The sequence below is a fragment of the Varroa jacobsoni genome, unplaced genomic scaffold (genome assembly GCF_002532875.2).
Source record: "Varroa jacobsoni isolate VJ856 unplaced genomic scaffold, vjacob_1.0 scaffold_532, whole genome shotgun sequence".
Classification (NCBI taxonomy): Eukaryota; Metazoa; Arthropoda; class Arachnida; order Mesostigmata; family Varroidae; genus Varroa; species Varroa jacobsoni.
In genome coordinates, this window is record NW_019213434.1 from 165936 (window position 1) to 179665 (window position 13730).

Here is a 13730-nt window from a genome sequence, read left to right on the forward strand (position 1 = left end):
GCGCCATCTTTAGCAGTCGATCCACATCAGCGACAAAGAAAATCATCAACAGGCAAACTGTTTTTAACTTTTAAAAATACTCTTTAATACGAATATGCGAAAGTGCTTCATAAGCTTCTATACTTCGGAATACTAGTGTGCTCTACCATTGTTGGTGTATTGCGTCTTCAGTGAATTAGCAAAAAAAAAAAAAGACAATTCAGTTGCCAGGATGGTTAACTTGTAAAAAGCTTGCTTTTAATATATAAAGGAAGAATATGCAAGGGGTCACAATGGGAATTTCAATTATCTTAACGATCCCTTTGTAGTGAGAATTTTGAAGCAGATGCCACTAAGTGGGACAAATCAACAACTAAAGCCTGCGGTCGCTAAAGCTCAGCAAAAAGGAAAGCACTTCCGGTTTAAGATGGACTTTCTACTGCGTGTTTTATACTATGTTTGGCTTAGTCTTTTGGGTAAGTAAAGCGGTTACTCTGGTGATATTCGAAGTAATACCGGTATCATAATCCATAGCATAACACAGAACTATATAGCTGACTTCTTTCCGTCCCTAGCTAATCGATTTCCAGATGCTTTTTACGTGTTACTAACTGTTTTCTAAGTAACTCTGTAAGTACTTTTTATGCAATATGCCAGAAAATATTAGCACACACAATAAAGGGTTGAACTACTTCTTTTTTATCGGTTAACGTATTTCATGTGAGGGGCAAAAAGAATACATTAAGTATAAGGCCAATATGTTTACGGATATTATATCATCAGAATCTTACCAAAAACTTCAGATTTTAAATTTGCGGTTAAGATTATACCTAACACATCGGCAGATAATGTGATAATTGAGCACGATGCAATACGTTTCTATACTAGAAACTTCAGTTATTATGATGTGGCTACCGGTACCGATTCGGATTCATTTAATGAACTGCGTTGTCTGAAACTGGTGTGCCACTTTGAGTTATTGCTTATTCCTCAAACTGCTGTAACCTTAAATACCGTTCGTTCTGGTCATTTATTGTCCCAAAATACTTTTATTTGAGTAACCACCAAGGGAAGTTAGCTGATGTAATTCTTTTGCGCCCTCAACTCCGTTTAATGGACCAAAAGAAAGATAAGTAAAAATGATTGCATATTCAAATCTCCGTGTGTTCTGTATATAAAAACTCAGTATTGTAGGCTGAAATTTACGTTTTCGATCTGAACAGATGGTCTATTTTGGGGTACCGATAAAACCTGTGTCCTAATTTTTGTCATTTGGGAAATTTCCGTAGCAGTTGGGGTATTCTCACTTGCCAACGATGCAGGCGGAAAGGCAATCACGGACTAAAAAGAAGATTGCCACCCCTGCGTAAATTTTAGATCATTTTTGTAGAGGCCTATAAACGAGTAACTGCGGTTCGCATAGTGTTTGTCTTCTGTAATGGGCCCTGCAGGCTCATTTTTCCTACGTTACCTATTTAATGCTGTTCCTGCTTCACTTTGAAAATAAAGCACTATCACTTACCGTTAGCAATGGTGGCCAAGTTCTGTCTGAGTCAAGTCTGAGTAGTCTTATTTGTCATAGCTGACATCAGAGTTATTCATGATTGGTCATCAGTGTTCATATCTGCAGGTCAACATACCAAGCTTGGCTGCAGCCATATTGGACGCACACATTTTTGCAGAAAGTAAGGAAACGCATTGCCATCGGACTGTTTCCGTGAGCTCATATGGTACAAGAATCTGGAACACAACGATCCTCATTTATGGGGCCGATAATGAGTTATTATTTATGTGTGCGACCGTTATCCATATTGAGCAACATTTGTTACTGGGTATGTGTGATAACTTACTTATCATGTATGGCGAATTTCATAGAGGAATCCAGTGGTTCGTACGTGTGTGCACTCGACTGCAGGCTGCATGCTTTCTTTGACAGCTTTTCTTGTATACTATTGTATGTTACTCTATGCGTTCTCTACTGCCTAAATTAATTACCACTGTAAATTTGTAATAGGCATGAACAAAGTTAATTCATTTTTCATTATTGGGCCACATATTCCAATAGTACGTACTAAGCACATTTAAACAAAAAGCTATAATGACAGAACACCGACAAAGCTAAAAAAATTTGTTTATTTTTACAGTACACCTACAAACGTACCTACGAACATCATTTGTGAAGTCATCTAATGTTTGTTACGCAGTTTGGGAGTACAGTATGTACCCGTGATGCAACGTGTATGCTTATTTATTTCTGGGATATGTGAGGTAATCTAACGATCCAAAAAATCCAGCATATATATATATATATAGGCTATGGCAGGGTAGATGTCTTAATATTTACTTATGCTTGATTCCGTTAGACTGGTCGCGTAAGTATTGTATTGTGGTGCATACTTTTGGAGAGAAGGTAGCTAACCGATAGAATGGGTCAATATTGTAGAAATTTATCATATTGTAATGTATTATGTTGGATAAATCAGGGACTAATATCTCTAGCCTACCAGTAAATTAGTACTACAATTTAAACCATAGTTTTTATTACTATCATAATTGGTGTTGGATGTTCTAATGCTTTTCGATAACAGCAACAACAACAGAATTTACGCTTTGATATACAAACCATCTGAATTATGGAGCTAATAGCCCAGTGATTTGAAATACAGCTGATCCACGGCTATATCTAATGCCAATTTTCACGCCAATAGGGCAACATCATCTGGCAAGTAGATTTCGATGCGCGGACTACAGTAGCACCTATATCAACCAAGAATTTGTGCGAAACCTTCGAGATATACACCATTAAATATTTTGCTCTTTTAAAGTAGAAAATGTTCATTTGCCGTAAAAGAAAGTATTCAGAAAATTACTATTTGAAAATAACCATGCAGTGTGTGAACATCGCATTAATATCAAAATGCTTCCAAACGTATCCCTGTTAAAGAAACATTAGCTTTTTCGGCGCAAAGCTATTTGCTTTGCTGCCTTGTAGCAAGTGTTATATATAAAGCGTAACGTTTGAAGCCGATAAAATTGTCCTAGAATGTGGCCTGATGTTAACCAGCATCAGCGTGTTCAATATGCTCGCCGGAGTGGCTTTGGTGGTAACATGGACGAGATCATAGGGTGTGAAGTTCTTCTTTTGCGGTATTTCATGCCTGTTTTTGTTCATAGTGAGAGCGTATATTTTTAAAAGATGCCCGACATACCTTGGAGGAGAATGTGCATAGAGACGTTTTATCCATACGATCCGAAGCTCTTGAGAGCGTAGCACCAACTCAAGAGGCCAATAATATTTATGACGCCTAGAACAACTTGAAAGTAGTGTCTTAATTACGCATTCACTAATCCGCAAATATATTCACGCTAGATTGAATCAAAAGGTATTGTAGAAGTCAAAACTAGTAGACGGACGGGGGCAACAATAAAGTAAAATGTAAAAGAAAAGAGATACAAAACGGAGTATAAAAAAACAGAACAAATGATAGCTTGAATAGGTGTTGAGATACGAAATGATGCAAGTGGGCCAAGAAAGTGAGTCCAGCAAAAGTAAGGGTGACACAAAAGGTGAAAATGTAACAGACTGCTAACGCGATGTCGTGGAACATAACGATGAGGACGAGGATTTGGATGATATCCTGGTTAACGATGCAATAATCGGCCTATTATCAGTCAGCGAATCCTAATGGAAGATACTGGGGGCAAATCTGAAGATATAACTACAGAGACAAGCGAATGCGTAGTGGTGGAACTGTGAGTAGTAAATTTTAAGTCAATAACTCTGGTCTTTTTAGAATAAGCGAGACCAGCAGACATGCATGTTATGACTGTTCTAAGTCATTTTTGAAACAAGATGTTTGCTTGGTGGTATTTTGACACCATGTCCGAACGATTAATCTGAGCAGTTAGAGGTTGCTGGTCTGGTCCGCAAAGTGGGATATGTTTCCGCTAAGCTTCAGGCTCTTAAGGCTTGACATTAGCTAATATTTTGTGGTAATATGTATTAAGTAGATAGTATTCACAGCAAAGGGTTGAGGAAACCACATTCTGGCATGTATTTAAAATGTTCGCACATTCGAGATTACCGCCTTAACTTTCGATGAAAGTCGATTTCATCATACCAGTAGCAGCTCTGCTTATCGCACTAACCAGGTTTGAGACACAGATTTGTCTTTTTACTAATTTATATTTTATTGTATATCTATGAGATTCCATTGTATACTTATCCGAGGGTTTCAATATATCTTCACTGTACAGGCTCAGAGCTTTTCGTAAGTTAGAGAACCTGTGCATTTATCATCAAGTTGGTAGTGGTTACCTTGTATTCCCAGAGTAGTAGTAATAATAATCTTGAAATGTCTTTAAAATATGGATTTAAATAATCATATCCAGGTTTATGTGTAATCTAGTTTAATTCATTAAATATGCATGTTGCTTACGTGTTTAACACGGAAACCAAGTTGCCTATTTGTATCATACAAGGCGACTACTCGAATTGTTAATGGGTCTAGGGTCACCAGACACTTTGCATAGATGGTCAACCCAATAGCACACTCAAGCAAAGTGTGCCTTTGAACCTCATTCAGTGGAACCTCCTCGTCTGTCAAAAAGATGGCTCACTTAATTTCAGTGCACTTTAAATCAAAATACAATTGTATGTTCTTTTCGGCTTTGAAATCCTGTGATTAGGTAGGCCAGCTATATCAAAACTGATATTGCCGCCGTGAAATGAACATACGTTTTAATGACTTTTTTCTGTTTATAATCCTAGGCGTTTTTTAGTCCTGTTTATATTTACATATTTAGGTTTATTTCTCCCTACTATATTCATTTAGAATAAACAGGCTATGATCTTTAACTAAGTCGTAAGGTGTAGTCGTTTGTGATTTGATAATTCTGCTACACTATCATAAAATATGGTAGATAACAGTCCATGCAATTTTTCTGCGTCTTCTAATGCTTTTCTAATTTTTGACGTTAATCTTTTCAAATTTGTACAATCTATTTTACAGCAGGTATACCAATGATTGATCCATATATTGTCAATTAAATCTGGGTGATGTTTGCGGCAAACTTTTTGACTCTAATAAGGAGAAGAAAAAAGCAAAAAGCACCTAGATCTGACAACTAAATCGAGAGTCAATATTGTTAGAAAAAATCTAATTTCCAACTTCTGTTGTATATTTGTTTATTTTACAGGGCTAGCTAATTTAGCGCATGTTGAATCAGGTTTTGCGCGTTCTCGGGTCGACTCTGGAAGAGGAAACCATGTTAGAGCGGGTGTTGTACACAATACCCCGCCGTCGTTCACATCACATCGGGACTGGATTGTTGATGAAAGTCACCATGTTGATGAAAGAGTGTTTGCTGTAAGAGCTGTTGATCCTGATGGAGATCCAATTCGGTTTAGTCTGGCGCCCGCGTTATTCCGTGATGGTTCGAGCTATTTTCGTGTAGATCCGATTACGGGCGAGGTTTTCCTTTCCAAGAGTCTCAAAGGTATGGGAGCTAATGACTTGTACATAAATATACGAGCTGATGATGGACACCACCAGGTCAAGATGGAAATCGGCATTAAGATAGTAGGAGCTAACCACGGTTCGCCGCAGGAGCGTAAAGACGAACTGGATGCAGCTCCGAGTAAACCTTCTATATCGGACATAAGACAGCCAGCATCCACAGGGCACGACATCAACTTAGCCTCACTGCCACAACCTAATCCTTCGGACGACGCCAAAAGTTTTTCTGACGTACAGGAAACTTCGAATCATAATGTAGTCATACTTGTACTAATAGGGACAATAATTTTAATATTCACGATAGTATTATCTTTTTTTTGGAGGAAATGGGCAGGTCTAGAGGAGTCAGCTGGATCCAAGGAAAAAGTTCAATCGGTGAGTAAAAGAAAAACAAAATTTGTGAAGCCTTTAAAGGAACTTTGGGCACTTGCTATAGCTGGCTTGCATTTCCTATTCAAATGACGTTCATTGAAGAGCTTTCATTGAAAACATTCTGACGAGATGCAACGGCTCCGATACGTACTTTACGCTCAGACTAAATTATTTTCATCTCTTGCATGTAATTTTAGTCGAAAAGACCAAAAATATTCCAAAGTATATAAACAACCACATCTTACTCATCTTGGAGCAGACATTGTGCGTTAATATGGCGGAATGCTAAGAGAAAGTATATCAACGTGCACAAACGTCTATCAATGTTAACCCACTAACCTTGTACGTTTATTAATACATGGCAATTTAACATAAGGCGTTAAGGCTAGGGGTTTCAGATAGGGCGTCCTCTAGACAGAGGCATATATACAGTTATTATTATGATTATTAAAATAAACTTTAACGACTGAATTTCCGCGCGAACAATCACTAACTAAGCTCAAAATATCAACATCAGGCTAGGGCTTTACTGGTAGAAATGATCATTCAACAGAAAATTCATTCTGAGCTTTTTAAAATGCTCAGCACAGCAAATTTCGTAGTAGCAGCTTCATCACCAACTTAGCTAATTATAAATATTGCAACCATATATGTCTTAATTACAGAAAGGAAGCTTTTTCAACTTGGGAAATGACAAGGATCACAAAGACGCAAACAAAGAGATAGCCTTGTCCAGACTACCATCACAGCCGGCGTGGGCTGCAGTGCTCGAGAAAAGAGAGCCGGTACTTAAACCGGCCGAGTTCTTCAATACAGTGAGTTAGGCATTTTTCGCGCATACAAAAAGATAACAAAAAAGCTGAATATGGCATTAATCGCTCAAACGAGCGGATATGACGCTTACACATGCCAGTCACTACACTCTAAAACGCGCTTTGCGCTAAGGTGAACCACTCCGGAGATCATCAGATATTCTTATTTTGTTTCTTAATCAACGTTAAGTTACTTTATCAACTGACGAATCTCTAGTTCTTCAACTTGTTAAAAAGCTTTGCTTCTTCACAAATTGGCGTTTTTCGTAGAAAATCATTACGCCGAATACGGCTTTGCGTGCAGTACCTTGATTTTAACTTAGCATACTGTCAGACAGGCCCTTGGCGTATTAGGAAATGAACTTCCGCCACCATAACTGTTTTAGCGCACATTAGCAACAGTTCAAACATGTTATCGCTGTTATGAGCGATTAATGAGTAAAACAAAACGTAGAGCCCTGAAGGATTTTTTAGAAGTCGCATGAAAGCTGGCCTATAGTATAGCGTGTCGATCCCGGGCAAAGCAGTAAGCTTTTAATCTTGATGTAGGTTCGGCCAGCGCAAAACTTGATCTTTGCTCAAATTTCGAAAACAATGCAGCTTTCGGCCGCGATAGGTTTGTTTTTTTTCTAGAAAGTTTTTTTTTCTGATTTAAATGATAGCGGATGAATGCTGTCCGCGTCAACAGACAGCCCGCCGAAGTTTGTCTGAGCCTGAATGCCCTGTCCGGTGTAGTTGTTGCCTTGTTTGCCGTGGCGCAGAGCGATGATGTAAGACAATGCCTTTTTATGTACAGTTGATGCAACAAGCTAAACAGCTACCAGATTTCATTTTACTGCTTCATCAGTCTTTTTCCTTTTTCCTTCCTTTTACGGACAGAGAAACAACCGTGTGAATGCGCTTATTAGAAACAACAGTCATTGTTCTAGAGCCTATGGCGGCTACGTGCGTCTTGTGTAACGTAAATGCAAAAACGCTTGAATGATTAGCGGACAATTCTCGAGTCGATCTCTTATATTGGCTTACCTATTGACAAATGATTTGTGATAATAATTCATTGCCGTAGTTGTGTTCTTGGCATAAAATGTTGTCGAATCCATCTAGCAAAGACGAACTTAACCCGGGACATCGGTCGGGTTTCCAGCCTTACTAAAAACGCTGCCTTACACAAAGCGTCTATCCGCGTCTCAGCGCCATCTAAGGCCCTGCATTAAATTCTTGCTGTAGAAATCCGATCCGTTTTAGTTTTATTGCATAATTTATCTATATACGTGCATCAGCGTACATTTTAAAGGACAAAGTTGGTAAGGATTTGATACAGCCACGGCGGCCTTTCTACTATCGACAGCTATGCGCATCCGATTAAGCTGTGGGAAGCAGCGTGGTATTTTGCACGCACATATACATACTCGCAGTTGATAAGATGCCATAGCATGCGTGGCTTAATTAGAAAACAAGCAACCCATGTGATGGATTCTTTTCAACCAAAACTCTTCTTTTACCACTTTCAGTTAACGGATGACAAGTGGGAATTTCCGCGGACTAAATTAAAAGTTTTACAACACATTAGCGAAGGTTGCTTTGGACAGGTATGTAACTTAGAATCGTACTGATTAAATCAGAGAAATTCATCCGGCTACTCATTTATGTAGAATGGTTGGAATACGGGAAGAGTTTGTATTTTGCAAAAATACTTTTGCAATAGTCTAGGTTTATATTTATTTCTCTCATTCAACACTAATCGAAGAACAAATTATTCCAGAAAAACTCGAATAAATAGTAGCCTGGTAGTATGTACTCTGTTTAGCATGGCTGTAGTATTGTCATTTTCATCGTTTTAATCTTTAAGGTTTGGAAGTATGAAGCATTCCAAACTGGAAGTAACGAGGATTCAAGGTGCAAGAAATTTTCGGATGGTAAAACAAGTAGTGGGTCCTCGATAATCGTCGCCGTCAAGACCCTGAAAGATCCGAAGTCTGAGCAAGGAAGGCAGGATCTATTGAACGAACTGGAGATTATGAAATTACTTGATCCACATCCAAATGTTGTCACTTTACTGGGTTGCTGCACCGAACGAGGTGATTATGCTGCACTTTTTTCTTAAATCTATAATCCTTTTAAAACAATAACATAGTCCTTTATAGAAAAAATCGACTTCTTAAGTAAAGATACTAATGAATCGGACGGCACATGTTTTAGTAGATATTGTGATATATTATGTGCAAGGTTCCATGGCAATAGGTGCCAGCCAATCGCCATACCTACGATGTTGGCGCTAGCATTTTAAGCTGCTGAAATATATTTTGTTATTACTATGTGAGTAAGGTAGCAATAGACTCTGGCTGAATTGCTCCATATGGCGGTCAAGGATATAAATGAACAAAGCAAAAAGGTAGTGATGTTTCTCGCCAAACTATCCAACGCTAAACAGAACAGAACGAGACAGTTAGCCAAAAACAATACAATTATTCAAATAGTTTTGTCCATTTTCACAACGTCTGCTTCGATAGATCCGCTGTTCGTAATAATGGAATATATTAGCCTTGGAAAACTGCAGACCTTCCTTCGTGAGAACCGCCGACCTTTTACAGAACAAAGAGATTCATTCGACGCCAGATCAGCACCACTTACCTCGACCGAGCTGACGCAATTCGGTTATCAAGTCGCCAAAGGAATGGAATATATTGCTTCAAAGGTACCACTATTAGACTTGGCACACCATAAACCTCTGTTCTATGACAGACAAATATTCCTTCAGTCTTAAGCTTCTTAAAGTCTTACAGTTGGTTTTCGGTAGAAGAGTTTGATGGTGTAGTGCAATTTTCGCTATGCGAAGTGTACGTTGCATGGAGTGTGCGAAAATAAAGAATATATATATATATATATATATATATATATAAGAAATCGCATGCAATGAGCTGCAACATCTGAGCTAATAGAACCGTCATGGTGCTTTTCACATATACGGAGGTCAATTTGTCGGTGTGAGTGGGTTCTTGTTGTGTTCGCTTGGTCTGATGTTTTCATGACTAGAACCTCACTCACGCCGGGGAACTTGGCCAGTACATCATATCAGACAAGATAACGAGAGCTTGATTTTACTATCGCATCTACGAAAGTTCAACCAAATGAGTCCTGACGCAGGCGTACAAGTGCTGATTCTAAGACCAAATCTATTCCCTTCGCTTGAAAATAGCTAACTTTATCCTGCAGGAGTGAACGGTGTACAGGACACAATGGCGAATTTTACCCGCTAGCTTCGCCTCCTACTTACCTGTGTGCGCATGGACCAATATGCGCTACTTACTTACTTAGTTTTCTGTGCGCTTAATTCCCTCATGCCGTTGCATAAACACTTCACCCGTAGCCATTATTTTTTTTGCCATGCTTATATTATCTTTATGATTATTATGAGTAGCGTAGGTATGTAGTTAGAATGAGCAGTCTGCATTTAGGAAGCACGGAGAAAATATGAAAGGAAAATATTTTTCGAATTTATTTGGAAAATTTGTACATACGTTAATGATGCACGCACGCTAATTGAACTGCACATTATCGTCTCATTATTGTTTCCTAGCAATGTCAAGGAATTCTGAATTATCGCCATTTTTGATAAGGTGGTTTGTATAGGAATACAGCCGTCCTGTTTTGTCTTCCCATTTTATCTAGAGAACACTCGGTCGGCCTGAAACAGAATAAAAATGAAGATACATAAGTTGCACAGTCGTGTAAAATATTTCAGATCACCTAATGCAGTACATTTACATATTGTAGGGTATCGTTCATCGAGATTTAGCGGCTCGTAACGTTCTCGTCACAGAGAATCGACAATGTAAAGTAAGAATCTTTCTTTTTATCACTTTCACATCATCCATTACTACTGTTAATATGTTGGTTTTATATTGTAGTAGAAATTAGTAGCAATTGTTCTACCTTGAATATCTAGTTTAAGATATTTTTCCACGTTTGAAATGGTTTGTACAAATTAACTTGGTAATCAAAGTAAGTTGGCCATATTCTAACGTTGGTTCACTGGTTGGTGTGACTCCGTGCTTTATGCCCATCACTGCGCTGTTTGTATGGATCGTTTTTGCAACAGGTGGCGGATTTCGGACTCGCTCGAGACGTAATCTCATCGCACGAGTATGAACGGAAGAGTGACGGAGTGCTGCCGGTCCGATGGATGCCTCCTGAAGCTCTGTATGACAACGTACATACGTCAAGGAGTGACGTTTGGGCGTTCGGCATCCTTTTATGGGAAATCGTAACACTGGGTACGTCTGGCGAACGCGAAATACACAGAATGATAGATTTAATACTTCGTTGATCGGTGCTTACAAGCTTGATAAGCTCAGTTGCACGTTTATAACAATGGTAATATTAAGACCAAAAAATCGTAAATTTCCTTTATTTATTGGCACTTAAATATGCTCACTTTACATATTCATGCATAGCTATCATGGTGAGCACCAAAAATAACTATATCTGGAATAGCCTTTTTAGTATTCAGCCGAACTTGTCCTTCTTTAATTTTTTATAATCATATTTTTTAGGTTCTACACCCTACCCCGGCATGACGGCTATGGAGGTAACACGTGGAGTACGGGACGGGTATCGTCTTCCGAAGCCGGAGCATTGCAAACGGGAAATGTACAATATCATGTCTTATTGCTGGGAAGCGAATCCTACCAAACGACCGTGCTTTACCGAGCTCACATACATGCTTGAAAAGTTAATTATCAGCGAAAATGATTACATCGAGTTAGAGAGGTTTCCCGAACATGCATATTATAACGTATGCCATTATCTGCCGGGCGAAAAGTTATAAAAGGAAAACCACCACCTATTGGCAAAAAGCAGCCATACCAATATAAACCGAACATGAGACCAAAATAGAAAGTTACTGAGAAGTGCGCTCAAACAAAGACACAACTCGATTTAGTCATTAGCTTATTTTATTTTTTTTTACCATTTAACTCACTACGTTTACGATGTACCTTGATGGTATGCCACTTCCTGCTAGGTTTACAAAGTTTCAAAGTGCCTCCCCACCCCGGTGACTGAAGGAAATTCGAAGTCTCTGTATAACAATAGCGATAAGATGCTTTTCAGTTGAATGTACAAAAAACACTCTCGCTCTTTGTTATGGCTATGGTAGTGATGTCAGGAACGTAATAATCAGCTTACCTGGCCCATAGCTGACAAGTTGGTAAGCTATTTCAGGTGATATCTGCATGGCACCTATTTTTAGTCGTAATCCAAGTAAAGTTAGTCTCTAAGTGAATTTTAATGAAATGTGTAAAGTTCGTCTCGATTATCGTAGTAAGTCAACTAAGTCAACCATCAGTACATCAAATGTCTATGCAGCTGATAAATCATGTGGCTTTGAGTAACAAATGGAAAGAACTTTTGAGAATTAAGAGATGTTTTGAAGTTACACAAAGTACTCAAAAAGTTACACATTATAAAACCAGGAAAGGAACAAACCCAGAATATTCTTTAACGTCTCGGAGCCGAAGTAAATGAACTTAAGATCTCAGTAGTGCTTAATTATCTAAATTTTACGGAATTCTCGCAGTGCTGGTATCTTACATCTAAGAACACCGAAAATAATCAACGCAGATTCATTCAGTAATCGCGCATGCATTTTTTTTTCATTTCTGAAAGCAAAGGGTTCGATGAAAACGGTAAGTACTAGCTGTTCTAGTTTATCGTACTGGCCAAAAACTTTTGTTGTGTTTTATAATAATAAATAGATGACTTTTTTGACATATATATTGTGTGAGACTTGTACATGAACGACTGAATATATTTTTCCAATAGAAAATCTGCAATAGGTTTTTGTGTAGCCTCTTTAACTATTTATTTTATCAGTTAAATTATATCGACAAATGATTGTATGTATACATGGTTCTTTTAAGTCTGCCTAATTTGCTGTGCTTTTTCTAAACATTTGAGAGCAAAGCCGATCGATGCATTTCAATTTCGTCTAGAACGTCTGTTTTAGGTATTTCGCCTCAAGTGCTTATTACGATGGTCATCTTGATAACAGATCAGAGGATCCGGTTTCTTTTTCTGATTTCCCATATAGCATCTTTAGAAGTGGTTTTTATTTTCAACAATTATATTAATTGTGCCGATGTGGCAACAGTAGTCTATCGGCGTTTTCGAAGGTTACTAACACACGAGTTAGCTTAAAGCACAGTAACTTCTCGCATTTGCATAGGTCTCGTTTTAAGGTGCGAAGGACGTTTTAAATAAATTCAGGTATGTGCATCGAATATTTCCATTGCTGTGGATACATTCCTAACCAAAATTGGGAAGGATGAGTAAGTTGCACATCTAAGAAATGTCTACTGACAAACTTTTGTTTTTCTGTGCATGGAAGCAAACTTGTCGGTACTATTTGATAAAGCCTTTTTCCGGGAGCCAAGGAAAAACTTCCTTCGATTTTCTACGAGTGGGAAAACTTAGTCCACTTAATGTTATGTATATACGTAGGTTAAGTCTGTGTTGATTACGGTCAGTGAAAGTCATTGTAGAAATAGGTTATATAGTAAGCGTCTGAATATAAACTCATGGAGATTATTTCTTTTATACATATATTTTATCCAATTGTAAGATGAGAAAAATAATAATAATAAACCACGAGAAAGCCGTAAATAGACAAACGTTGGTTGTCATTACGTATGGTGTCTAGCAAATAATAATTTTTACTTTTGTGGCCCAAGTCACTCTAGGTCGCCCAATATAGTGCAGCTTCATTGTTGACATTATTTGGTACCATCGGTAGTACTAAGGCATAATGACATTCTGACATTTGAAGCCCGTTGTAAATTGGAATATACGCAGGCGCCGAGGACGCAACTAAAGCAAGCACTATGTTCGAGACTCTCTTTGCTTGTTCTTTAGAATATCTGATTTATTAAGCATCTACCAAAAATTTGGCAGTTTTTATCCAGCGTGTATATCTAGAACTAGCTGTTAATTTCTGAAAATGGCTGCTGGGTTGCTTTCCGAATTTGTAAAACCGTAGTTTGAGACTGAT

The 13730-nt window shown here is 38.2% G+C and overlaps 1 protein-coding gene and 1 long non-coding RNA gene across 2 annotated transcripts in view; one reads left to right on the forward strand and one right to left on the reverse strand.

Annotated features, from left to right (window-relative positions):
- LOC111261194 (fibroblast growth factor receptor 3) lies at positions 1 to 12457 on the forward strand. The gene is made up of 9 exons (XM_022834497.2): positions 1 to 455; positions 5179 to 5873; positions 6536 to 6685; positions 8194 to 8271; positions 8532 to 8760; positions 9193 to 9377; positions 10457 to 10519; positions 10782 to 10956; positions 11236 to 12457. The coding sequence occupies exons 1-9, from the start codon at positions 326 to 328 to the stop codon at positions 11508 to 11510; spliced, it is 1980 nt and encodes a 659-aa protein (XP_022690232.1). The 5' UTR covers positions 1 to 325; the 3' UTR covers positions 11511 to 12457.
- LOC111261201 (uncharacterized) overlaps positions 9767 to 13730 on the reverse strand; it is a 16215-nt gene continuing 12251 nt past the window's right edge. Inside the window, exon 4 of the long non-coding RNA XR_002680838.2 lies at positions 9767 to 10367. This is a non-coding gene — a long non-coding RNA (uncharacterized LOC111261201). The remainder of the gene's footprint in view (positions 10368 to 13730) is intronic.